The sequence below is a fragment of the Paramacrobiotus metropolitanus genome, unplaced genomic scaffold (assembly GCF_019649055.1).
Source record: "Paramacrobiotus metropolitanus isolate TYO unplaced genomic scaffold, Prichtersi_v1.0 Parri_scaffold0000099, whole genome shotgun sequence".
Classification (NCBI taxonomy): Eukaryota; Metazoa; Tardigrada; class Eutardigrada; order Parachela; family Macrobiotidae; genus Paramacrobiotus; species Paramacrobiotus metropolitanus.
Window position 1 is genome coordinate 112,887 of NW_026570319.1, and position 27,344 is coordinate 140,230.

General features: G+C 44.0%; 3 protein-coding genes across 5 annotated transcripts; 1 reads left to right on the forward strand and 2 right to left on the reverse strand.

Moving 5' to 3' along the window:
- Positions 1 to 973: 973 nt before the first annotated feature.
- Positions 974 to 4,413, reverse strand: LOC129596989 (uncharacterized). 3 transcript variants are annotated; one of them, XM_055494398.1, is made up of 6 exons: positions 3,971 to 4,413; positions 3,683 to 3,838; positions 3,283 to 3,541; positions 2,242 to 2,274; positions 1,636 to 2,123; positions 974 to 1,483 (listed from the first exon to the last, which is right to left on the reverse strand). In XM_055494398.1, exons 1-6 carry the CDS (start codon positions 4,267 to 4,269, stop codon positions 1,465 to 1,467), a joined length of 1,254 nt encoding a protein of 417 aa, XP_055350373.1. In that variant the 5' UTR covers positions 4,270 to 4,413; the 3' UTR covers positions 974 to 1,464. The 3 variants fall into 3 exon arrangements, with proteins under 3 accessions (XP_055350373.1, XP_055350372.1, XP_055350374.1); XM_055494397.1 differs by having other exon boundaries at positions 974 to 1,498; XM_055494399.1 differs by lacking the exon at positions 2,242 to 2,274 and having other exon boundaries at positions 974 to 1,498.
- A 4,499-nt stretch (positions 4,414 to 8,912) lies between these two features.
- LOC129596990 (uncharacterized) lies at positions 8,913 to 11,233 on the reverse strand. Its single transcript, XM_055494400.1, has 4 exons — positions 10,758 to 11,233; positions 9,798 to 9,941; positions 9,442 to 9,700; positions 8,913 to 9,218 (listed from the first exon to the last, which is right to left on the reverse strand). Exons 1-4 carry the CDS (start codon positions 11,054 to 11,056, stop codon positions 9,072 to 9,074), a joined length of 849 nt encoding a protein of 282 aa, XP_055350375.1. The 5' UTR covers positions 11,057 to 11,233; the 3' UTR covers positions 8,913 to 9,071.
- Positions 11,234 to 12,338: 1,105 nt separating this feature from the next.
- LOC129597017 (uncharacterized) lies at positions 12,339 to 15,385 on the forward strand. Its single transcript, XM_055494434.1, has 6 exons — positions 12,339 to 12,343; positions 12,585 to 12,928; positions 13,028 to 13,150; positions 14,204 to 14,635; positions 14,719 to 14,988; positions 15,060 to 15,385. Exons 1-6 carry the CDS (start codon positions 12,339 to 12,341, stop codon positions 15,383 to 15,385), a joined length of 1,500 nt encoding a protein of 499 aa, XP_055350409.1.
- The last annotated feature ends 11,959 nt before the right edge of the window (positions 15,386 to 27,344 follow it).

Consider the following 27,344-nt stretch of genomic DNA (forward strand, 5'->3'; position numbering starts at 1 on the left):
TTCACTGGTATTGCTAAAACTGTTAAGATCAATTTAGTTTTATAGTAAATTTTGTGCTGAATATGAGTGATGATCATGGGAAGGTCTAACTCCGGGTATATGGCACACCGATACATTTTCAGCACTGAAAACGCTCTCATCCATTGATTAAAGGCTCGAATCTGCGCACTTTTACCAGTTGAATTCTTGGATGTCGACTGCGCTTTAGTTGTGCAGTTGTTCAACAGTAGATCGGGAAGATTAACAAATTCCTTCTTGCTGAAGAGCTTGGGCAGCAGAGTGTTCTCGACTGGTAGCAGCAGGCTTTTATCATTGTCCGGTAAAGCTTCAAGTATCGCGGCAGCTTTTCGAATTACGGCAGTAGCATCACTAGTACCATTTAATTCGACATCAGTAGCGCCATCTGTATGAAAAGCTTTACCTGGATCGGAAACAGGAGACAGGTCCCGTAGGTGGAGCTGTGGCGCGTCTGCTTTGCCGGTATTCTGGATTCGAACTTTACGGGTCGCCGGTGAAAAGGATCGAACACTATTATCAAATGGGGGAACTACAGTTGCAACCTATGCAGATAAATCGGATAATACCTGCTTTTTGAGTTGGGCGAGTTCATTTTCCACCGTCGTTTCCTTTTTCGGGATACCTGAACTGACACCAGAACGTCTACCTTCAGGGCGCCTGCTTCGTGTAATTCCGCATCCAGTCCCACGTGGTCGGCCGCGTCCACGGTTCGAAACATCCGGTTGCGTGCCATCGAGAATGGTACTCGTATAATTTCGCAAAAGACTTGAGATTAATTTAGCAGTAAAGAATAAATTGTTCACAAGTGACATATAATATAAACCATAGGAATATATGATTGGAACGAGTTCACTGATCGTTAATTACAATGACAGGAACCGGATCTCCCGTAAATTTATCGTAGGACAAGCAGGCGGTAATATACAAATTATCGAAGTATTTACACATCAACTTTTTGAAATTTATTGAACTGCACAATTTTTCGCCACAACATTTCGCTAAAAAACGGCAATACAATTTCGCCAAAAAACAATGCAAACTTGAACAGCCGATTCAGGAAGCAGCCACAACTGTTCTGAAGATTCGAATGACTTATCAAATTGTAGCATGCATTTGAAGCAACATCGGTACTAACCCACAAGACGACTGTTGCTAAGGTAATGAGCGCCAGTACAAAACGAAACAACAACTTCCGCTCAAGTAAATTAACAATAATTAACTGCCGCATTTAATTGTACATTATCGAAGATGCACCCAGCCATGTGAAAAACATCCCGACAAACGGAGAAAGGTCAAACCCCTGACCGGGACGATGCCGAATTGTCGGACGCGAGCAGGTGTTCGATAGCTCGTGCTGGTTTTTCTCACCGTACCGGCATTGAGTGTAGTGTTTGATGTTAAAGGGCCCAAAATCCCAAAAGATAATCCCAAAAGATTTCGATCATCTTATATGGTTGTTCGGTTTCTAAAACCAAAAATTCTGCGCACCGTTACAATGCGTGTAATTTTTTTACTTAACTTCATTATGGTATTCCTTCATTATGGTATTCTTAACTTGTAATCAGATCTACGGTTAGTTTACTGGCCGAAGAAGAAAACTTTATTATTGCCTGTTACCGAGTCACTTCGCTGCTTGTAACAGCGCTAAGAATAATCCTTCCTGTTGATGAATCATCAGTGCTGCGTTCGTGAGTGTGTTTGCAGCAAAACACGCGACTGGATTTGCAGAAACGCCTATACAGATCTGCACACTGTTGACGAAACTTGAGGCTGGACGCATAGTAGACCCAAAAGGTGACCGAATAATCCACCCAGCTGATAATCTGCACGATATCATTAGCACTGGAATCCTCGCCATTGGTTAAGACAAGCCTGCAGTATGGTGGACGGCTGGCGATGAGGGCGAATTGGTAACCGAGAGTAGGCAGCTGGGTGATTAGATATAACACTAGGCTGCCCAAGACGATGTGATTGGCATTCTGTGTTGACGAACTTGTCCGGCGAGACAGCGTTCTTTTGACACTTCTCTTATGTCGCCACAGAACAAATATCAGCACCCCATCTATCAAGAGAAGTAAGAGGCGTTTGGCAATCAGCATGATCGTCTAAAAAAAAGAACAGCAACCCGGCTGAATTGTGTTTTTGGATTCGCTGCTGGTCATCCGCGACCCGGTTCTGTTTAAAAAAAATTCTTATTAATACTAGTTTCCTAGTATTTCGTACTTCCCGAGGGACGCTGTAAACCGGTATATGCACCTGCAAATACAGTCTTACAGATATACACAGATATGAGAATGCACCTAAACAGCAAAGTCGATTCCGGGGCATACTCATAAAAATTAAGGCTTGTGTAGGTTTTTGTGTACGCTTAGGTAGTTAAAAATTGTGTAGCTCTTTAAAGTTTTTTAATCCCCGATTAGTATTACCAGTTATTCATGTTTCTGACTATTTCTGAATTTTGAGACTACTAAAACTAATTTTGGCTATGAATTTGAGATTTTGCTGTCCGTCGTAAAATATTTATTGCAAAACGAGGAGGTCATAAATTTTCACGGTTGTGAAATGTCGTGGTCATAAAGTGTTGTGGTTGCGAAAAATTGTGGTCATGAACTGCACTCGGTGACACGTTACTTTGTGAAATGCCGTGTAACGGTTGTAACCATATCCGTGACGAGAGTCTTAGAAGATCTCTGATGCGTCGATGGGCGGCATTTTTGATGTGCGCGTTCACGTCACCGAACGCCCTTCCATACCTACTTTGGTTGAGTATTACAAATAACTGGTAATATCTATACAAGCTTGTTCGGCAATTTCTCTCGTAAAGGTACAGCTAGCGCGAAATTCGCGCCTAAAATGATGGCCGCGTCACTACGCTTATCGGATTGCCTAAATGCGCTGCGCAGATAGAATGCCCATTACCACACCGACCGTTTTCTAACCACCTTCAGCCAGGCAGTTACTGTTATTCTCATTAAAGTATCTGGCGTGCACCAAGCCACCTGCCAGCCAGATGCATGTTAAGTATTTAAGCAGTGTGACGTGGCGCGCCGTAGCATAGAGTTTGGCGTAACACGCAAATCTGTATACTTCGCTGTATTGAACCGGAAGAAATTACCGGACAAGCTTGTACGTATCGGAAAATGAAAAAATTTGTCAAAATTCTACACATGTTATCCGGCCCATTGATATAGGCCCCAGTTTCTGGTCAATATGCGCTGAAATTAACTCTGCAGCAAGGTCAAAACCGCAACGTTAAACGCTTACGTCAGCATTGGATTGCAGAATGTACCAGTGCTTCAGCGAAGGAATCTGCAACAGCATCTCGTCCTGACTACTGTACTTGGGCGAGGTCCAATAATAATAATATATCCATAAATATGATAAGGAAAATGCTCCAGCCAAAATGAGAATAATGACTTCTTTTATTACGGCGCGTTTCCAGGCTGAAGATTTTCTTCGGGAGAAGAATAATAATGGTCGTATCGCACTGAATAATCGTTCGGTCGCAAAGATTATTAAAGTCCTACGACAGCAACAATGCGAATCGGAAGATGGTCTGTGTAAACGGTTCACTAGCGTCAATGGAAATAATATATACGTAAATACACCACAGGGCGTTAATATCGGATTTTATGGCAACTCTGTCGGCACAAATAGACCTTACCAATCTACAAAATCAGCAGCGGTATAACTCAGGAAATCGAGCAAGCCAAGGGCCCGATAAAAAGCCCGAGTGTAAGGTGCTTTGTCTATATCATACGGAACTCCATAGGAAATGGCTCCGCTTAAAAAGAAGCAGTAATCAGGAAAAAGAGGCCACCTGAAACATCAGGCCCTGAATTCGTCACAGAATAAACCTTAATTAATAAATGTTATTTGAATTGTATTTTATGAGAAGTGATATGATGAGCGATATTTTACGTCGTTGATCATAAGTTTACGTACGGCTTACATTATACATAAGTTTCCGAGAGCTGCTCCGACCATGTACACCGCCGTGGAGGTTTTCCGCTGCGATCGATCGTTTAAAAGCACAGCGACGGTGAGGACACTTCCGACAGTGCATAAAAAGAGCAAAACCGGAAAAGTTGTAAGATAAACTAGGGAAGCGGAGGCGGATTCTCGTGTGTCATCAGTGACGTTCATACGCAGGGCACGCTTCCAGTTACATTCGTCGGTTGTTAGGTTGTCGTTTAAAATGACTCCGGAAGTATGGACATGCCTTGTCTTGTTTTTGAGTAACGACGACATTTTATCAAGAATTTGCTGTCGTAAAAGTAATAATTTCCATTTTGCAAAACGCCTAGCAAAGCATCTGCAGATCTAGACAAAATAGCCAGCCGTAAAAGCTGTTTAGGCTCTTAAGGGGCTCATTGTACAGATATATGACCAGTGTAAGCGTTTTATGGAGTCATAAAGACAGTGATCATTGTTGCAGTAATTGCTAATTAGACAGCCCGAGGTGCTCATATGCTTCTATGCACTCAGATTTCCATGTAAGATCGGTATTTCCCTCTACAACGGCGTTACGATGAACGTGCATTATCAGCAAAGTAAAATCAGAAACCGGTTATAAATAAATTAATACGGCTCACGCAGCCGTTGGGTAGTAATCTTAAGACGAGTTTCCGCCCAAGTGCAACCTTTTAGAAGAAAAAACACCGAGCCAGTAGAAAATATTGTAACTGAATTTACCGATTCCAGTGCTCAAAAGATTAAACTACGAATGCATTGTTTCAAACTCAAAACGAGCGCGCGCCGCGCAATAACCAGATATTATGTTACCGCATGCGTCCAAAAGTGAACATAATTATTAATGGTCCGTTAGCATTCCAGTGTGCGTTTATGTTAGAGTACGTATTTTAATACAATTGGAAATGTTTTGGGCTCATATTAAAAATGTTAATAAACTGTGCTAGACTGCTAGTTATATCGATAGATATCAATACTGATTACAATATTATTCTTTATTGATATTACTTGTTTTTTAACGATTATCACTTTATTTGGAGAACCCTTGAACTGAATATTTTTCCAGAATTTCTTGAAAAATAATAATTTCAAGGATTCTCATAATAATTGTGATGATAACACAAGTAGTTTGAACAATAATTAAGAAACTTGTGCGGTATTTATTTGGCACACAAATGTGCTTGTATTACACTTATCGTAGTATTTCATTTGCGTAATTTCGATTATATCTGTTTTAAGAGCTGCCATTCGTTTAACTGAGCGAGTTAATCCACTACAGTAATTACAACTGGTACTCGTCATAAGTCGAGCTGATTACTTTCAGCGAAGCCGTTTTTATTAAAGGTCTCGATGAAAGGAGTGGATCTGTAATCGGAAAACGTCAGTGCATTTGCTTAGAAATTTATACCACAGGAGCCATTTCTATGCCGATCGTTCCGATGTGACGACTGTGCAGCATCTTGACGGGGAAAAACACGCCGGCACAGGCAGCAGCAAAGTTTACAGGAAACGGCGTAAATGGTCTCAGATTCCGTTTGCGTAGCACATATGATTCGTATGCATTACGCAAACAGAACTGGAGACGGGCTGCCGATGATATGAACACTGGCTCTATAGCAGTCGGAATGTAGGAAAAGGCATTAGGAAGGAAGCGCCAGTAAGTCGAATTAAGAGTCGGGATGCTACAATAAAACGAGCAGACCCTGGAAAACACACAGCATACCGCCTCCAGACGTTCTGGAGGCCGTTTGCTGGGCCTTTCCCAAGGACCAAAACTGACTCGATCACATAAAACAGGAATTCCCCTTTTTCCCTCTTGGCCGCGGTGCCATCCGCTCTTCACTTGAGTGGCGGCTTATGCATACTAATGCATACTAATTATGCAGACTCTGGTTCTAATATCCTTGCTTTTGCCTTTGTACTTTTTGCGTGGCCCAAAAAGTACGAAGGCAAAGGCAAGGATATTAGAACCAGTTGGTCAAAAATGGGCCAAATAAATAATCGTTTTATAATATACATCCTTTGAAGCGTATCCTGTGCAGGCCTTGGAAACACTGGCAGACTGAGTAAAGTTCGTATGATCTGCGGGATCAGCGTTTGGTCATCTGCTTAAAAAATAACCCCCGCAATAAGGATGATAAGAACCAAAACAATTCCTAAGGGGCTAAGTACAGAGTAGGTGCACCCTTTATGAGGTTGCTGGCGTGTAAGTGTAGGTCAATCACAGGACTGCGATATTCAGGAGTAACAGCACCAACAGAAAGAGGATCCATAGAAACATGAGCAAGATCGCCAGACCGGTGAGGGTTGGAGATACCGCCGGTATGGCTGTGTCATTAGCCGAAACGTTTGTATTCCTGATTAGTAACTGTAATATTCCGCAGATTTAGATAACTGCGCTAGCGTAGAATAAACCAAGCGTATGACTAAATCCTAAAGTAAATCCTAACGTGTAATAAACCACCAATAAGTTCTTTCTACCGATGCCTGGTCGATGCAGCCGCGGCAGTTGCGGGTAAACGTGGCACAGTGCTGCTCGATCGGGAAAAAATCATTAAAAGGATGAAACACAGTAGACAGCATTTTCGGCTCTGATACACCGACAGTGTACAACTGCATATAAGTTGAATTAGGCATTCGAGCCGACGGCAAACAAGGTACGATGACAGGCAGCTTGAATTCTTAATCAAGTATGGAGGGAGAACAGGCAGGTGGCATGTTTAGCGGAAATATCTACCCAATCTTCTATTGTAAACATTCCCACTTTACTTCCGTGACTCGAGGCGATAGCCTTAAATTAGAAATTTATTGAGTTGGATATCGAAATGCTGGCTTTTTTCCAATCCATTCGATCAGCAGCGGTGTTGCTCAAATATCAACATCAGGGTAATTACGAACGGTGCTTATAATTTGCCAGCATTTAATGCAGATATCGGCTGTGCAGATACATCGATTCCACTGCGTGAAAAGTTTTTCTTTGCTAATGATTGTTTTATTATTCTGTTATTCATTTGTAGGCTGAAAAGTAGTATTTTATATTAATTATGGATTTCAGCCTTACATGGCGCTTGTGGCGAGCGCTTTTCCTTTAATGTAACGCAGGCCCCGTCTAGATGAAGCGGACATTGAGCAACCGCACTGATTTAAGCTTGTGCTTCTCCGAGAAACTGTTACTTGCTATTTATAACTTATAAGATACCATAGAGATGCGTCAGTCTTATAATGACAAAAATAGCGCTGACATAAATAAGGGTCTTACTAATTTTTAAAGAAAACGTTTGTTCCGTGAAGTCAAACGTTTATCTGTTCAACCGGTATTTACAAAAAACGCGGTAAAATTTTAAAAATGGTATGTAGTTATCGAGCGATTGCTATTTGCGCAACACGGTTGACAAATTCTGTGAGTTGTGAAAAAACCAGTCAAATCCCAAAATGTTTAAACATCGTGCAAATTATTATGCATTGATACGAGCGCCTGATGACTGAGTATAAATGCATGTGAAACGTTTACGGATGTTTATATACGCTCAGTTGTTTACAAGTGCTGGAATCGTGTGAAATGTAACGGTTATTGAGACTCTTGAATCGACTTACAGATCTTTCGGTGGGATTTGCATCATCTGCTGACCGTTCGCAAACCGGTGCGAATACGCAAACCTTCCTTTACAACGGCTGCATACAAGACTAACTTGGCGCTTCATGATCGTATTTGTTGCTGGTGAGATATGCCGGTGGATAGCAGTGATATCGCCAGTATAGCGGCGGAACCTTTCCATCAACCAATTACAGACAAAACGGTTCTCCGGTTTCGTTGAAGATCAGGCCGTTGGCCGTTCCGTGGCTCACAGAGCGATCCCGCGCCGACGAATGATTCGTTATGGGAGGTCACTCGGTCCAATAACAGGTCAACACGGTGTTTGACCGGCTTTCAGTTCATTCAAATTTTGAGTATTATAATTACAGAATTTATTTCCTATGAATGTTGTCATCGTTTCACCGGTACCACCGCTCAAAGCAGCGCGTCGCTATTTCTCAACACACGTCAGTAAACTGGAGATGTATTTAATAGGTACTAGTACTGCGAACAGTAATACAGCCATTCTCAAGTCAGCGCTGCATTTTTCGATAATATACCGTACCTGGTGGTTATTTTAGCGGATGCGTAGGGAAATGCGACAGCAACGAGCAGCTCAGCATCTCGATCAGTGAGAATGCCAAATACCTGGACGGGAGAAATAACGAATTGTCTGGAAGAGAATGTTGAACTAAGCTGTCGTTAAAACGTTTTGCTTAATCAAATGTTAACGTTTGAAACAGACTTACTAGTACTCTATCACCATGTCACACCCTCTCGGCATTTACTGTTGATTTTTTTATATATTTCATCTCTAGAAATAACCTTAAGGGATGTCAGTGCCCGGATCCATGATGCACTGCCCCCGCACCCATGACGTTCAGCACGTCTCATTATTCTCAGTTTTTTTATTATCAGCATGTACGTATGTCATTATGATTGTCAGGCGATGGCACAGTCAGAAAAGAGTAGGAGCTCTCAAGTACTCTGCCGCCGGTAAATGCATGTTATTATAAAACGCAATAGTACAGCAGTATTATAAACGGCGTATTATAAGCGGCAGTATTAAATGGTAAGATACAGATATTTAAATACATGCAGTTGACAGCAGATCTGAGATTGACGGTTGCTGGCTAATAGCATGAAACAACTTTATTGCCTGTTATTGAGTTACTTCGTTACTTGTAACAGTGCTAAGAATAATTCTTCCAGTTGACGAATCATCAGAATTGCATTCTGCAGCGTGGCAGCAGCCGAACAGGCGACAGGACTTACAAACACAACTAAACAGGTTTGTACACTGTTGACGAAACTTGATGCTGGACGCATAGTAGACCCAAAAGGTGACCGAATAATCCACCCAGCTGATAATCTGCACGATATCATCAGCACTGGCATCCTCACCACTGGTTAAGTCCAACATGCAGTATGGTGGACGGCTGGCGATGAGGGCGAACTGGAAACCGAGAGTAGGTAGCTGGGTGATTAGATATAACACTAGACTGCCTTAAACGATGCGATTGGCATTCTGTGTTGACGAACTTGTCCGGCGAGACAGCGTTCTTTTAACACGCCTCTTATGTCGCCACAAAACAAATATCAGCACCCCGTCTATCAAGAGCAGTAAGAGGCGTTTGGCAATCAGCATGATCGTCTGCAAAATATATTGCCAGAGAATATGTTTTTTTTCGCATAGTAACGTTGTTAGGTTTGTGTTCCTGATTTCGCTAACTGTCATGAACGACCCCAACCGGTGTCGTTGAAATTTTCTTATTTACTCATGTTTCATACTTCGCTCGTAAAACTGACAGAAACATACAGGCAGATCTAAAGTGCTAATCTGTCTAATTTACAAAGTGGCAGATTTAGACGCTTACGTCAGCATTCGTCTGCACAATGTACCAGTGCTTCAGCGATGGAATGTCCAGCAGCATCTCGTCCTGGCTGCTGTACTGGGGCGAGGTCCACCAATAATAATATATCCATAAATGTGATAAGGAAAATGTTGCCGCCAGAATGAGGATGATGATTTCTGTTATAACGGCGCGTTTCCAAGCTGAAGATTTTCGTCGGGAGAAAAATGCTAATGGTTGGATCACACTGATTAAGCGTTCGGCCGCAAAGATTATCAAAGTCCTACAACAGACAGTAATGCGAAGCAAATGGTCGGTGTAAATGGCTGCACAGTAATTACACAAACATATATAACTAAGTCAGCCAAGATATTCCTTACCAATCGACAAACTGAAGGGCGGTACCACCCAGGAAGTCAAGAAAACCGTCCGCCTCATACGAAGGAAAAGAATTTTGTGCCTTATCATACCCTTGCGAAATCGCTGCCCTCAAAAAGAAGAAATAGTCAGGAAAATTAGGCCACCTGAAAATACAGGATAATCGAACCTGAAACTCGTCATAGGAATTAACATAAATAAAAAATTCGTAGTCGGTTGAAATACTTGTTAAGAGATTTGGCCTGGTACATAGCACCAAATTCCTGGACATACACGGGAATATTCGCTTTCGCGCACTTCCAAACACTTTTTTGGGTTGCTTTTTGACATTGCGTAGCCAAATGATTTGTACTTAGGCGTCAAATCTGTTTTTGAGCGCAACATCCGGTTCAGGAGTTACGGCTGTTAGAAAATTCCAAAAAGCTTAAATGCATTCAGGTGTACCAAAAGCCTCATTATGGATCCATCCCTTTCAAATTTTGCGCGTAAATGCACATAACCATGAAGATCGCTCTTACACGGATCCAGACTTTCACGATTTTTTTCGAATTTTAAAATGAATTTTAAAATTTCGAATTCATTTTAAAATTTGAAAACGTGTTGGAACAGTGGATTGGTGTTAAAACGATCTGCATTGTTATGCGCATTTACCTGCAAAATTTGAAAGGGATCGGTCCATAATGAGACTTTTGGTACACCTGAGTGCATTTAAACTTTTTGGAATTTTCTAACATCCATAACTCCCGAATTGCGCGCAAAAACTGATTTCACGCCTATGCATACAAGTCTTTCGGCTACAAAATACCATAAAGCAATGCAAAAAAGTGTTTGTGAGTACGCGACAGCGGAAGTTCCCATGTATGTACACGAATTTGGTGCTATGTACCGGGCCAAATCCCTTAACTGAAATATTAAATATGATGAGCGATGTGCTTTTATGCATGCATTTCCGTACAACTCACATGATACATAAATTTCCGAGGGCTGCTCCGACCATGTAGATCGCCGTGGAGATTTTCCGCTGCAATCGATCGTTCAAAAGAACAGCGACGGTAAGGACACTTCCGACGGTGCACAAACAGAGCAACACGGGGAATGCAACAAGATATAACAGCGAAGCATAGGCGGATTCTCGTGTGTCATCCGTGACGTTCATACGCAGGGCACGCTTCCAGTCACATTCGTCGGTTGTCAGGTTGTCGTTTAACATGACTCCGGAATTATGGGCATGCCTTGTCTGATTCTTAAATACCTGCGACATGTTTATTCCGATTTCTCTATCATGGAAATAGCTTTCATTTTGCAAAAGCTTTAGCAAAACCGTTTAAAGATCTCGATAAAATGTAAGGCTGCTAGTGCTGTTTAGGCTTTAGGAAGCTAAGTGAGTATGTAAACAGTGGGGGCGTTTTAGCCATACTGACATAAAGTGATCACTATTATCTTCAGTAATTGTTAATTAAACTGCCCGAGGTACATGTGCACTCAGACTTTCCAGCAACATCGGTGGATATCCCTTACCACGCTACGATGAACGTATATTAACTAACAAAAAGCAAAAACCAGTTAGGAACAAATTAATACGGTCCATGCCGCCTTTGGGTAGAAGTGTTAACACAAAATAATGGCTCATAATGTTCATGCCTGTCTGGCGAGTTAGTACTGCTGTTGATCGGCAATATTTATTTTGTCATTTTCTCGGTAATAACGCTTCTTGTCCAGAAAAATACAATTACTTTTAAATATAGCTTCTCAAAGCTAATTTCGGGAGCTACATCGATGTTGCCTCCGGCAATTACAGTGCTATGCTATGATTTTATCGTATTGCTCCTATGATGATAAGTGATCATTCTGGCGCCATTGGGCGCCACCCCTGATCCACTGCCCCCCAGAAGCAGTCACCCCCAACTGCCCCTGGAATTAAATAATAAGTTAAAATAAAATAATAAATTATTATTTACAAAATTAAAATAAAACGTCTAAACAAATTAATATTTGAAATATTAATAAGGCCGGCAACCAACCACCCATGGGCCAAAGTGACGTAGGTCGCTACCTGCGAAGCAGGCGTCAGCCAGCCCGCGGGTGGTCAGGCTGTGCGGTACATATAGCGGTCATAAGTACTGTACTGTACTTAGTTGTCTGATCTCTGCAGCCTCAAAGAAGTGGGACGCAGTACGTACTGGCTACTCTCGCTGCTGTGCGCTGCATACGTCTACTTATTCTCTGCTGCTTGTACACGCAGGCTTATGGAAGAAAGAAAGAAAGATTGCAAGCCGTGTGCAAAGTCACAGCTGTATTGCTGGCCGCTGCTTATTTATTCAGTGTGCTCATTTTCATGTCTTCAGTGGTAGACTGATAAAAAAATACTGCATGTGGAGGAAAAAATGGCCATCTAGCTCAAGTTCTCATGGCTCTTATCAGCGTAATGAAGCGTAAACAGTGTCTTACAGCAGAGAGAATTTTAGCTGTAATGTCATCATAGTCTTATCTCCTGGTAATTTTTTCTCTTTCGAAAACCGTCGGCCCAGAGAATGAGAGGAAAAATGAGGTAAGTCGCGATGTTGAAAACTAACTCAACCATCAGTTGATTATTTGCGCATTCAATTGAGTCGTTTGCATTTGGAATGATGTTTTGCCAGGCTAGAATACTTGTTAACAGCTCTTATGTGCCATAACTATAATAACTGTATTCATTCTAATTGACCTGTGTGTTTACCGTGCATAACAATGGCAGTGGTTTTTAACCTTGTTATTGCCGGGGCTGTAATGGGTGTAATTACTGTTTGCAGCGTTGCTTACGGACAGTACTATCCCATCGTCGCTACCAACACCGCCGCCGCCGCCGCTTGTCCATACTTCTGCACTTGTAAGCCTACAATCTGGCAGTGCTCAAGCAGCAGCTCGATGACCTGGCCGTTGGATAATCAGCCTCATGTAATTGTGAGAGGTGTGAAGATGTTGGACATGACAGGATCGGATGTGAATGTTCTTCCAAATTGGCGGCCTACCCATAATTTCCCGGATTTGCAACTAATCTTCCTGGTCAACACAATTTTTGACGGTTATCAATGTCGTGAATTGGAGTGCCTGGAGAAACTGGGTCTGAAGATCATCGCTCCCCGATGCGGAAAAGGTTAATTACCAATAAAAATTTTTTGTAAATAGTTTTCTTGACTCAGAATCGTTTCCCATCGAAATAAGTTTCACGCAGAAAATGTATATCCATCCGTAGACAAACGTAACGGCTGCGCGTATGCCCCGTGCTGTCCGTGGTCCAGCCGCCCTACACCAACCGGGTTTCCAACACCCTGGCCTTTGCCATATCCGCCCAAAGTCTTCACTACCACCCATGCTGGTAAGTAAAGATTCAATCAAACATTATTTTCGATAAAAGGTTCGGATAGTTCTTGTTGTATGTATGTAGCTGCCGCTATAACTACAACAACGGCCGGGGCGGTGGCGCCTGCGGCAAGCACAAAAATTGTGCAAGCGACGATTACATCACCTGCCCCTTTATTAATTACGGTTAGGCAAGAGAGCAAAAGCAGTAGCAGCAGCAGTAGCAGCACCAGCAGCAGCAGCACCACCACCACGACAGAATCGGCAATTACGTCGAGTGATGATAGCGCATACGTTGTTTCTCCTGTCTTGACCGATGCTGCTACGGCCCTGATAGATCCCACCACCATAAAAATTTCGAATTTATCGTCAACTTTATCTATGCTGTTGTCTCCACGTGCAGACATTCGTTTTGAAATAATTAATATCCACCCTTCCTCCGTCCCATTGTCCACGGAAATAGAAAATGAAATGGACACCAGCAGCATCAGCACTAGCGCGCCTGTTGCTACCACATATCAGGTGATAAACAGTTTCCCCGACGACAGCACCACGGTTCATACCCAAGTTACTGAAACCTTTATGGATGAAGGGGATAGTAGCGGGGGAGTTGGTGGCGCTGATCGGAAGGATTATGGCAGCGATCGTTCATCTGCCCCCCCGTTTTCCTCGGAAAACAATATATCTTCAACGAGAAGCTACATACCCGATATTTTCACCACCGCTACCGCTGCTGTATTTGACCACGAGTTATCAGCGGCCATCACCACCACCACCACCACCATCAGCACCAATTCCGTCTCTGTTATCAAATACGTTGCTGAGTCGTCGTCGTCGTCATCGACGACGACACCCGCGGCACCCGCGTCGACATTGGCGACGGTGAACCAAACGGGAGACAATTCAAGCGTAGCAGATGTATTAATTTTGATCAGTATTGACAGCAGCGATGTAAACATATCCGGAACAGATAACAACATGTCTAACCACTCTTACCTTCTTGAGGAGGAGGTCGTTCACCCGACTCTGCAGCTACAGCCATGTCAACCATGTCCACCGTGCTTTTTAGGTAGTAGCAGTGGCAACGACAACGATGACGACGACAACAACTACAACAACAACAAAGCCAGCCACAGCAGCAGCAGCAGCAGTGCGCCACTTTTGGATACTAGCGGAATAATCGGGATCGCTGTGGCAATTGTCCTGCTCGTCCTGGCTATCCTGGGATGTGCGGCATCACGCTACAATTTATTTCAGCGCTGCATGGCACGGCTGCACGCACACAGGACTGTCGATCTTTTTGCGGTTCGAATTCCCAGAACTCCATCCGCTCCGCCACATCCCTTTGGTGGCCCTGGCAACGGCCGCCAACCGCCGCGCTCATCGCGCCCATCAACATTCTTGGGATTCCATAACTCTAACGCTAATCTAAGAGGTCCCTGGCCGCCAGGATCCGCTGCAACAACAGCTCCGCCTCATCATCCACCTCGTCCAAATGACGGTAAGTATGCGTGCATGTGGCACGCCAGCCGTGCTTTTGTGTTGCGTGTCTTTTTAGTTGATAATCATAAACAGCGCTTACAGACGTTACCGGGTTTGACGGCATTAACACCGCTGACCCTAACCAGGAGTGGGAAAATGTGAATTTGCGACTCGACAACAGTATTAATCGTCTAGGCGAAAGAGTTAGTGTCATGCGGGCAGCTTTGTCTCGCGGAGAACAACAGCAGCCGCCGCCACAACTACCGCACCAGCAGCCGGGGAATTTTTCCCTGGAAAGCGTTTCTGGAAGCAACCCACCATCAGATTCCTCTTATCACAGCGCCATCGACCCGGAGCGATACAACAACACAGGTATCACCACAGTGTTGCTTGATTAATTGTGTTAAACAGTTGTGTGATTTGTGTGGTAATGATATCTGTAGACCGGGAAGCTGTTAACGATAGTATGGCCCATTTCGTGGAGAATATGGATGAACGGACCAGAAGACTGTCTGCTGTGTGGAGCCGAAGCGTGACGGACCCAGCCTTTCCCGCCCATATGGCCGCCTTCTCGACCAGTATTCTGTATGATACTGTTGCAAGTGGACCGGAAGGAGAGCGTCAGATGGCTGATGGAATTCGAGCGTGGCGCGAAATGGACTTGGAAGTTCGGGCACAGGGTGGTCCAAGCGATGAATTTGAAGCGCAGCGTGAAGAATTCAAACGTCGCCGCGAGCGTTTCAAGCGACTTCGGCGTCAGACACAGTAATTCGATCATCGGTTGCGTTTCCTTGATTGATACATTGTATGTATATATCTATACCCACACAATTCTGTATTTTAATACCCAGAACTAAGGTTTTGAAATTCGTTACGCAATTGCTTCTTAGTTGATCTTTTGTTATATGGCTGCATAATGTTGGAGCTTTTTTGTTTCGACAATTCCTGTTATTTCCTATGCTGGATCACTTACGTTTACATTATGTTCCCGGGATGGCAAATTTGTACAGTCACTTTTTTTATTTCTTGGATGTTTCATTGGTTGAACAACAAAACATTTCCTTCGTTGTTAACAAAAGGCGGCTTATCAACTAAACTTCCACGCATATGCCCAGTTTGAATTCGTTAACAGATTCGAATCATCGTTGTCGCAACACGGCCGTTCCGTAAGTCAACCTCGTTTCACACACGCTTGCAAACAAACGTATTAGCCTGACATGCTAAGCAAATCATGCATAATTTCCCATTTTTTCGTACAATGACAGTCGAGCAGCTTCTGCAATGCTGGCACTGAACAAATTGATTGAAGTAGTTCTTTATAACCTGGAAGATATGCCGAAGATTGAAGTGGCGGTAAAGTTCCAGGTAGTTGTATTTCTGGTAAACATCATGAGAAAATCCTCGTGGCAGATCCACCTCTGTTCCGGTGCGTTTAATGGCTGTTGTTCGCAAAGCGTTTTGAAAATAGGTGTCCAGAGGAATGAGGCTTTATTCCATGAGGTTTTGGAATTGGTAAAAGTTTACTACGCGTGTGATGTTAATCATCGTGTAGCGGTAGCGTAGAATGGGCTTGGGAAGAGGCTATATAAAAACAGAACGCCATAAGTAACTGAAAAATTTGATATTGAGGATGTCGATAAGGCTTACCAGGATTATGGAGCACGTCTTGGTGCACAGCTGCAGCTCGTTCCGTATCTGGCCGGTGTCGAGATATCCAGTGTACTTTTCGCTGCTCCCTGCATCGGGGTGCTTTGGCGGAGTGAAATAGCTGCCGTCATTGTTGTTGTTGTCGGAAGATGGTTCATTAGTATCCGAAGGTGAAGGGGGTGAATTATATGGCGAACGATATCGGTCAATCATACTGGGTCGGAAGCTAAATCTTTGCCGCCCGTTTGTCCTACTGTTATAACCACTGCTCATGGTGATGCCGGCGCCGTCGTCGTCGTCGGTGTCGTTGTCGATGTCGTCGCTGCCTTGGAAACAGAGGCGATGCGGGGTGGAGAATCCAAGATTTCTAATAAAAGTCGAATATAATGTACCAGTAGTTTCCGAGCAAGTAGCCTAGCAGCATCCGCTTTTGCCAGGTGTGTTGTTGGTCCGCTCCCTATTATAAAGATATCTTCGTTGGCAATTGCTGCCTGATAATTCCAGTTGTTCGCGTCGATGGACGGAAGTCGGCGGTATTCCAAATCAAAACCGAGTATGTTTGCTAGGCTTTCCGCGAGTGCCTGATAAGGCGGTTGTTTTCTCGGGGCGAGAGAGAGGGATGGATCTGGCGTAGGCGCTGATTTACTGGTAGTAGTTGTGATGGTAGTGGTGTTAGTGGATGTGGATCCTGATTGTTGCTGCCTTCTTTCGCTTTCCAACACTTCCAAGAGTTTGGTATGGTAATTCCGCAATAAAATAGCAAGTAATTTTTTAGCCGCGTCCTGTTTGGCTGTCGCTGTTGACTTTCCAACACCTATTGCAAAAATGTGTTCAGCCAAAATGCCGGCTTGGTGTTTGCAGCAAAACGGTTCGTTAACTTTCTTAGGAACACTCTTGTAGTCAATTTTAAAAGATAAAAGTTTCCCGATAGAACTGACAATAGTTGTAAAGAAGCGGCGCACCATTCCGAAAAATCCGCAAAACTGCACTGACTGCAGCATCGAATTACGCCGGGTGATAGCTATTATATATTATACGGCTTGCATATCGGATCTGCTTAGTTGCAATGCTCACATGCCGTGCTGATTCTAGCCGCATCAGCCCCCTGGATCGATGGGGCCGGGTCTGTGCGATAGTTGCCCATGCGCCTCACCCCCTGTTGTGAGACGTCCAGCGGAGTATAAGTCACAGGATGTCACCACAACTGTTTTGTGTGTTCAGCGTGTTTATCACCCTGTATAAAAGCTGTGCACAAAGACAAAGAATGACGTGTGAATAACAACTTGGCTTTTCGAGATTTCTGACAACCTTCTGCTCGTAAGCGGATGCGAAATCGAATTATATCCCTGATCATAAATTGTTGTGTAATCAGGAAAGGCCCCCCTCCCCGCATGACTATAGATTATTTGCTGGCTGTGGAGCTGATTATTGTTTTTGATACGTGGAATTATTCAGAGAGGCTCTGCTGCTACCGCTTCCGCTTCCGCTGTTGCTAAGAAACACAAAACCCGGCAAAAAGGTAAGAAAGCTGCAATGGCGCGAAAAAAGTTATTACCAGCAACCGCCACTGAAAGTCGGCGAAAAGCTTCCTTTCTTAAATCGCTCTATACTGATATTACGTCACCGGGGTATTTGGGTGGAACGATGACTCTATACCGGCTTGCTAAAGAGGCAGAGAAAGCTAAGCACTTGACGGTAACCCTACAGGACGTCAAGGATTTTCTTTCTGAGCAAAAGACTCATACGTTGCACAGGCCTACCCGAATTAAATTTAAGAAATTGAAAAATTTTTGCGTTGGCGTGGATAACGTTTGGCATGGTGACCTGGTGGAGCTGCAGAAAGTTAAAAAATTTAATGAAAAGTTCCGTTACATTCTAACGACAGTAGACTGCGTCAGTCGTTTTGCTACATCGTACCCGCTGGTCAACAAATCGGGTGAGACTGTTTCGAAAGCGCTGGATATAATTTTTCAAAAGCGGCGGCCCGTTGTTTTTGGTGAGAATGAATAACGAGACTGAACAGCACACGCTATCCTAAATATAAAGAAAGCTTTTGTAAATTTAACTGTTTTAGTTACTGATGCGGGAAAAGAGTTCATCAATGAAAAAGCAAAATCCGTATACGACAAACACGGCATACGCCACCAAATATCGTCTTCAAGATTTAAAGCCGCGCTAGCGGAGCGTTTCAATCGAACTCTTAAAACGACATTATTCCGTCATTTTACGTTCACGAAGAGTTCAAATTGGTTTTCAGCGTTGCAAAATATTATTCAAAAATATAATGGAAGCGTACATAGTGCTGTGAAAATGAAGCCGGGAGAAATCACGGTCAGCAATCAATCGCAGTTATTTATACTGGGCCAGGAAAAGCGGTTTATTAAGTTGCAGAAGGCAGCGTTTAAAGTTGGTGACAGAGTCCGGATTGCACTTAAGAAATCAACATTCAGCAAGGGATACACTCAAACGTTCTCCGATGAAATTTTTCAAATTTCCGAAATTTTGTTTGGGCCGGTGATAACGTATCGTCTGCAGACGCTCGATCGCGTACCGAAAACTCTCTTGGAAGGCAATCGGCCACTGCAGTTTTATAAGGAAGATATTTCCAGAGTTGGGTCAGGAAGAATTAAATGAAATTCTGAAAATGTATGATCAGTCAGTTGTGAACCTTTCATATTTATAAGATAAACCTGTCATTTTGTAGGAAACCATGATGGAGGGAGGATTTTATACCGTACTGCATAGCGGAGCTTCCGTGGCTTATGGCTCACTGACATGCGCAACACCGCCACAATTTTCCAATAAACAACAACTACCGATTTTATCCTACTACGAACAGCAAGTGCCTTGGGAGGTTGCCCTGGTTAGAGCGTTCACTTCAGCAGAGCTCAGCACCATCCCACCTGAGCATCGGCAGCTGACAGTCTGCGTAAACAGTGCTGACAGCCAACTTTATTTAGATGCCTACCTTGCGGAGGCCGAATTCGACAAATCGCCGCGTGACTTCGTTGCTGCCGTCTCAAAGGCAGTCCAGATGATGGTCACCAATATGGCTGGAGTAATTGCGCCTTTAATTTTGCTGCAAGAAGGAAAGTTGCACTGGCTGAGTCAGAACGGGCAGGTGCAAATTGTCAATAGAGGTAACCTGCTGTCGGTGGTACTGGGTCTGCTCTACGATGACGATGCCGGCGTAATGCGTCAAGAAGTGGCGGCAAGCGCATATTTTCACGATCAAAACTTCCAAAAATATGGAGACACTCGGCTCATTCGAAATCGTCTGCCGGTGGACACGCAGCGGGGGCGCAAGCAGGCCATTATCTGCATGAATCAAATAGTATCTTTTGCCTTCGGAAATCGGACGGAAAATATTCTCGCGGTAGCCAGTGTCGATGATTTGAAGAAAGGTTATGAACCAAAAAGTCGCATGTATGTCCCCGTCAAAAACTGGTTCTACAAGTCCAATCCCACTGTTACCATCCAATCAGACTGGAAAATGCCTTGGAATGAAAATGCTCTAGGAGAAACCACTCTGACGCTCCATTATCGAAAATGCCAATCCAATAATGGGAGAGCGGAAAAATCGGAGACTTCTTTTCGTGAGTGAGTAGTTCTGCGGTTTTGCTAATTTGTAACCAGCAGCGTTTTTTGTGAAACGAATGTGTGTTGCGTATTTCTTGGAACGTGAAAAGCGAAAACGTTAGTGTTTGTCTGATTGTTTGTGGATCTGCTTGATGTTTAACGGAAAAGAGCGTTGTTGCACCGCCGACTATAAAAAGAAGAAGACCTAACCATTCAGCATTCAGTCTGTGCTAGTAGTTTGTGTTATTCCCTTAAAAACGGCTCGCTATCGGAGAAAAACAAGTGGGAAAAGAAGAAGAAGGAGAGGGCGCATAATTAAACGAACAATTGTCCAATCAACGGCTGTAATTGGGCGAGGGCCGATATTTGGCACGAGAAAAGACGACGAGGGCGAGGCCGACGTAGGCGAAGACGTACTTTCCGAACCGGATTATTTCAAAAGGTCACAAAGGAAAAAGTCTAGTCTAGTTCACACGCACGCACACGCACGCAAACAGTTGGAATGGCTACCCTAAAAAAACCAGTATACAATCGAGAAGTTTCCAGACGAGCTTCAGCTGTTTGATCCACCCGTATCACAATCTTCAGTAGAATCGTATCATTATACGGATGTCATGCCACTGAATCAAATTGTAAACAACACTGACGTTATTGAATTCTCATTCCTGCAACTGAATATTACTTAGACCTGTCAGATGTGCTGCTGAAAATGAAATGCCAGATTTTGGATCGTGATCCTACCAAAGTTCTTGGAGTGATCAAGGCTCAGCAGCCTATACGAGCTGTAGTTGTACCTGCACAGCCTGCTCCAGTCGTCCAGCCAGATTCTTCTGCTGACGCTGGCGCAGAAGCTTCTAGTGCATCTAATGCCATAGTCTCACAGCACCCACCACCACCGCCACCGCAGCCGCCGCCACCGCCGCCGCCGCCACCGCCGCCGCCGGCGCCCCGGCCAAATCAACAACAACAACAGCAAGGCTTGATGACAAGCAATAGCAACGCGGCGGGGCAAAGTTACATTGACAATCCTTTAGCCGACCCATCTATTGCCCGTTTGGTAGGGGAATTAGATTTCGCCGACAGAGGTCATTATACCAACGTGTTAAACACTCAGGGTGTGCGTGATGCGGCTCCAGTTAATTTACTATTTTACATGATGTTTGAGCGTGTGGAAATCGAAATAAATGGGACGCCTTTGTTGTCAACTACAATAATTATGGCTACAAAGGCTATATGCATACGCTGCTAAACTATTCTCGAGGAGTGAAAAAGCATCTGCTCCGACCTATAATGTGGTTCAGAGATAAGTTAAGCCGAATTCAGCCACAAAACACCATGGATAGTGTTGACTTAACGAACCCTGAATTAAATCAAGGCCTCTTGGCGCGCTACGATTTGACAAAAGAAGGAAAGGTATTCGAAATGGTGGGGAAAATAATGCACGAATTGTTCTTTCCCGAACAGTACTTACTACCGGAAGTTTCTATTCGAATTCGACTTTTCAAGCGCAATCCTTCTTTTTATCTTATGTCTGACGATATTGCTCCTAATTATTACCTTAATTTTTTGGATATGCGGCTGATCACTCGTTTTGTTAAATTGTCACAAAAAACGCAGGACCAAATGCAAAAGCGGCTATTGTCACAGCCGGCGATTTATAAAATGTACGCAGCTAGCGATGTCCGCAGTCGGGCATTAATCCCTGGTCAGCGGCAGTATACGATCGACAACTTTTTTGGTTCCGAGAAAATACCAAATAGAATTGTTTTGCTATGGTCACTCACGACGCCTATCTAGGAAACTACCGCAAAAATCCAATAAATTTCCAGCACTTCAACCTTGAGGAAATAACGCTAATAGTCGATAATCAGATTCTATCGTATAAGCTCGATTTTAAAACGGGCACTATGCCATGCTTTACATTGCGTTGGCATGTCAACTCGGCAATAGAGATTATGCCTGCTCCACCGACACATCGTATGCCGACATTCGCTACGGAACGGTACAAATGATTGTTTTAATTAACGCTCTATCGTTAGAATTTTCTTATCGTTATGTAATTGATTTGTGTTTTGTGTTTTTCTCGCAGAGCATCTTCCTTTTGATTTGACGCCCAATCATGATATCGATGATATTCCGGTCGAAAGGAGACAGCTCGCCCGATTAGAGCCTTAAATTCGCTGCGCCGCTAGAAGAACCTGTCGAACTGCTTGTATTTTCTGAGCAGCCGCGCATTTTTCAAATTGATAAGAGCAAGAAATTTATTAATGTCATGTGAAGGTCACTAGCAAGTTGTTGTGTTAGTTTTGTCGTTCGGTCGTTTTCTACTACGTAAATCACCATGTGTCTGTTCTCTTAGATTATTAAAGCATCCGAAAAGCATCGAGTCGATTTTCTGTGATTTATTAAATATCATACACACGACAGCAGATCATAAAAGACGGTATCATAAAGAAAAAACATACCTGACGTGCACAAACCATTATTACGATTTTTTTACGTGTGATAGTTATCGAAAAATTCATGCAAAAGTTTACGGGACAGAGAGCAGTTTGACAGCATCAAAGGTTTTATATACGAAACGCTTTTTACAAAAGTAGGATCGTTCAACAGTTGTTTATAAGCTTGATAAACACGACCGAGATCGTCAACAATAACCTGTTCGGGGTGCGGTGTCCCATCCGCTCGCTTAATCATGCGCCGAATAGCTTCCATAGGCTTCACATCCATAAAAAAAGGTTAAATCCGGAATAATAAAGGACGCTGAAGTGGCTTCCCTTCGCTGGTTTCAATGCTCTTCATCCAGTCCATATCATGTCCACGGGCACTGCCGTAGCCAAATCGGATAGGATATAGCGGTCCACAACAATATTTCCGTCGGCTAAATTACTGCGAATGTCATTAATGAGTATCTGGCGTCTCGCGGAAAGGATAAGATAGGTAGCGCGGGTGTGAACAAGGTCACGGTTAGATAAGGCAAGAACAGAGGCTCGGAATAAGTCAGGCAATGCTGGCTGGGTGAGGCAGTTCGACATGGAAAGGTCATTGTGTAAGGAAACATTATACCCCGTATTGGCAAGCGCATCAGCAAGTATGACAGATCCATTGGTTTTCTGCGGTGTTAATTCCTTCGAATACAATTAAAAACGGCTTCGGTTTTGTCTGTTTCTGGTTGCACTGCTGCTGCTGCTGCTGATGCAACATATCCATGATCGTAATGTGCTGCAAAATGAAATGAAACACTATGTAAGCTGCTGTTACACGGATATATAGGCACAGTACTGAAAATGCTTCAGGAAGCGAAGCGAGAACGAGCTGTCTGTAGTGAGAATGAAAGAAACCTTACTTTGCTCAGTCATTCATCTTCATGCGTTTGGATGGTGATGGTTTCCCGCTGGTATAGTCACTCCTCCAGTTTCCTCACCGCTAGCTCCTCCTCTAAGCTGAATGGCCGGCGCATTAGCTTCGGCAAGCCGATCCGCTAGTTCAACAACAATACTTTTGATGTTGTTAGCGTAATCAGAATTCCTCCTCAAGAAGTCGGTTAAGCCCACTTCACAGAACCACTTGAACGCTGCGTCTCGGTAAATCCAGGTTTCTCGACTCATGCCCGTCACGTGGGCTGGACCTAACACGCTGTCCCTGAGAGCGGTTGTAACACGTCGCGCCGTATTGATTCGGTCCGCGCAACAATCTTCAGGGTCAAGATATCTGGAAAGTGGTTTCTCAGCGAGGCAACTGGATGACAGGTTTTTGGCCGGTGTAACTACCTCCTTCTTAGTGGAAACATTATTAAAGCCGGTGGTGGCATCCATTGGTGACGACGGTGGTGTAATCGTCGTGGTGGTGACAATAGGGTCCATAAAATTACGGCACGCAAAACCGTTATGATTGGGTGGAATGTAAAGCACTGAAGACATTGCCGACTGTGCTCCTGATGAAGGAGGATTTTGTTCTGCAGGCAGATGGAAAAACGACGCCATTGGATATTCATGCTGTTGCTGCTGCTGCTGCTGCTGCTGCTGCGGCGGCGGGTCAGCGTGAAAGGTCATCATCCCTCCTGCAGAAGCGAACGGTGGCGGCGCAAAGGCGAGATTCTGCATTCTGTGGTCGACAGCCGCCGACTGTTGCCACAGTGAAGCCAAAGACGGTGCCGGTGGCGGGGGCAGCGGCGGCTGAGGCTGCGGTGAAACTTTGCAGAGAACGTAGTTGGGTTGCTGTTGTTGCTGATGCTGTTGTAGGAGCTGGTCAGGCTGGTGGTATTGCGGAAATGCAGAAAGGAATTGACTAAGAGTTGTTGCGGTTGCCGATGGCGACAGGTCCGACGGCTGCGCTGGCTGAAAGTGATTACGCAACTGTTCGGTGGCTGGCGACATGCTGTGTGAGAACTGATGCGGATGTAGCAGTGGCAATGCTTGATGCGGGGACTTTGGAGTCCTGCTGTTGTGGCTGTTGTTGTTGCTGTTGTTGTTGCGCTACGATCATCCCGTCGGCCGTGGTTCCATAGCTGAACGGATTCTGAATATAACAACTGGCCATTACGTGATGCTGTGGTGCCGATGATGATGATGATGTGATAACTGGAGTATACGTTGCCGCAGAAGGTATTCCGAGACTGTTGCTGCTGCTGCTGTTGCTACTACAAGTAGATTTTGCCGGCAAGAATAATCCTTCGTCAATAAGAGGAACTTTTACACAAGTATCAACTTCAGGCATAACAAAATTGTAAACTGATCGGTTTAATAAGCGACCAGCAATACTACTAATCCTCCTCCCAAAAATCCTCACGCGCTTAAATAGAGTAAAAAAGGGAGAGGATGAAGAGGCGCTCATCCAGAGTGATGGGAGGAGCTGCACAGAGAGGAAGCAGATGGGCTAGAAAGTATAGCAGGGAACCCCCGGTGCGGCTGCCAGAACAGATGGGGTATATAATCAACTTACGCGGTTAACTCCCGCTAAATATTGGTATTATTACTATAGACTGACTGCAAGGACAAAATGGATAGCGGGTCAAACACCTTCGCCGTTCCTAGCGGCGCTGTCGCCAAAACTGATTTTGAAACTGGCGGTAATGATGGTAGTAGTAGCGACAACAACAGTGACCACAACAACAACACTTGCTATAATGCTGAAATCGATAATAATAATAATAATAATAATAAAAATAATAATAATAGCGAATTTATTGGAGAAAACAGGGAACCTGTTGTTATATCGTCTTGGAAGAGGCTAGTTATTTTCCCTATCGAGTGCGACGAGGCGTGGGAAATGTATAAAAAGGCAGTTGCTTGCTTTTGGACACCTGAGGAAATTAACCTCTCGCATGACACACGACAGTGGCCAATGCTCAGCCAGTTTGAAAGAGATATCTTGGGAAACGTTCTGGCTTTTTTTTTGCTGCCAGTGACGGCATAGTCATGGAAAACCTTGCAGAGAATTTCCTATGTGAAGTTCAATTGCCGGAAGTCAGGGCGTTTTATGCTTATCAGATTTTCATTGAAAACGTTCACAGCGAAACGTATTCTCTGCTTATTAATACGTATTTCCAGGATTCCGAAGAAAACAGAGGTTACTGCAAGCAATCATTAATAATAGCAATGTTATGGAAAAGCAGAGGGCAGCGCAGTACATACGCGATAAAGAGCGTTCTTTGGCGAAAGGCTAATTGCCTTCGCCTGTGTCGAGATGATATTTTCTGTGGGGCTTTTGCAGTTATTTTTTGGTTCAAGGGCGAGGCATTTTACCTGGTTTGACATATATAGTAATGAGCTGATAGCCCGCGACGAATCTCAGCACGTTGAATTTGCTTGTTGGTTATATCTGGGATTAGTAAAATTTAAAATCCCACCTGAAGTCATTTATGAACTAGTGTTAGAAGCTGTAGAAATTGAGTGTAGGTTTTGGGAGAATGCGTTCACACATCCTCTGCGGGGCCTTAACGAAGCCTCCATGAAAACCTATGTTATGTTTGTCGCTGACGTCCTGCTGAAAATGCTGGAAATGGAGCCGTACTTTAAAGTGGAAAATCCTTTGCCCTACATGGAAACTATTTCGCTAGAGGGAAAAACCAATTTTTTGAAAGACGCGTCTCCGAATACCGCAAGGCCTATGTTGGCCAGGGTGCCGAAGTTATGAAAGAATTTACAACTGAAGCAACGTTCTAACGAATGCTTTAGGTTAAATGAATTCTTGATTTCTTTGAATTTAAAACAGAAGCAACGTCTTGACTGCTCTCGTCGTTCTAATGTTTTTATTAGTTTCTATAATGTTGTTTTTGCAAGGAAAAACGATAGTAAAAGCGAATTTGCATTGAAAAGCATCTTTATTCGTAGTCGTCATGTAAAAGCATATTATTGCAAAACAATCTTGGCGGTCTGCTATCATAGGGTGGTACATTTGATAGCGGTGTACGCGGCCATGGCTGTAGTTTTTAAGTATTCCACGCACTGTATTTCCTCCCATTTCCGTCCAATCACATTTTGGGTGAGCGCATTGTATAATATTGGTTGCATGGAATCCGTGAGCAAGGAGAAATTCGATATCGTTTAGATCAGGCAATTCTTTGTTGTCGAATGTCCTACGACGACTTTTGTAGGTCCGGCGGCGTAGAGCGCCGAACTCTACAGGATCCGGGTCGGTTAGGGAATAGTTTTTTAGATCTTGGCACTCTCGCTCAAAATGATGAATTATAGCAGCTGTATCGCGCCAGTACAATTCCTTTTTACAATGATTGCAGCGTACAGTGCCTTTGAAATTGTATCCCCATGATGCCAGTACAAACCGCGTCCACTCTGATGTGCGGAACATAAGCAGAAAAGAATCTTTGTGCTGTTGATACATAGGGCATACGGCAGCGGTGGCCGGGGGGTAAACATCCAGGTCAGTGGTAGACGAGTCAGCATCAGCAGTAACAGGATCATCATCATAAGCTGATGATGACAACCGGCTTTCATTGTAATTGCCGGCATCATTGTCACTGCCTTGTTTAACAACTGCTGTTGTAATCTTTGCGCTGCAGCAGTGGACTCCATAATTGAATTAATAGAAATGAGCAGCAGCTGCAGCACAGCACTAACCAGGCTTCATCAAACGCATCGAGTCAAGCTGTTTATATACAAACTGCTAAAACGTTTAGTACACAATAGTGATATTCCCGCTGAGCGAGATCCCCACTGAGCGGAAAGCCACCTCCTTCTAACTGATGGTGCACCGCAGGGCGCCGCAAGCACTGGGTAAACATGACATTAGCGCGTTGTGCTTTGCCGGGATGCATATATAAATAAGCTGACTAATGTATGTCACCCCGCAGAGTAAAGCTGCTCACCATCCGGTCGCTAACGAGCGATCATCATGACGCTGTTGTTTAGGTTATTTGTTTCTAGCTTTAGATTCAGTGTTCACACCTGTTGTCCCAGTGTTAGTGGTGGAAGAAGAACGACATCATCAGCATCAGCAGCTGCCATCTGCGTTAACGATGAAAATGAACCCGAAAAGCAGCAGCA

Excerpts from the sequence above, each read along its gene's own strand:
- LOC129596989 (XM_055494397.1), bottom strand. The coding sequence starts at position 4,269 with ATGTCGTCGTTACTCAAAAACAAGACAAGGCATGTCCATACTTCCGGA. Across the intron at positions 2,275-3,282 it reads TTCTGCAATCCAATGCTGAC|GTGCATATACCGGTTTACAG; the intron begins GTAAGCGTTTAA and ends CTGTATTTGCAG. Across the intron at positions 2,124-2,241 it reads TTTACAGCGTCCCTCGGGAA|ACGATCATGCTGATTGCCAA; the intron begins GTACGAAATACT and ends TCTTTTTTTTAG.
- LOC129596990 (XM_055494400.1), bottom strand. The coding sequence starts at position 11,056 with ATGTCGCAGGTATTTAAGAATCAGACAAGGCATGCCCATAATTCCGGA. Across the intron at positions 9,942-10,757 it reads CTCGGAAATTTATGTATCAT|GTGGCCTAATTTTCCTGACT; the intron begins GTGAGTTGTACG and ends CTGTATTTTCAG. Across the intron at positions 9,701-9,797 it reads GCCCTTCAGTTTGTCGATTG|GACTTTGATAATCTTTGCGG; the intron begins GTAAGGAATATC and ends TGTCTGTTGTAG.
- LOC129597017 (XM_055494434.1), top strand. Across the intron at positions 14,636-14,718 it reads TCCACCTCGTCCAAATGACG|ACGTTACCGGGTTTGACGGC; the intron begins GTAAGTATGCGT and ends CAGCGCTTACAG. Across the intron at positions 14,989-15,059 it reads GGAGCGATACAACAACACAG|ACCGGGAAGCTGTTAACGAT; the intron begins GTATCACCACAG and ends TGATATCTGTAG.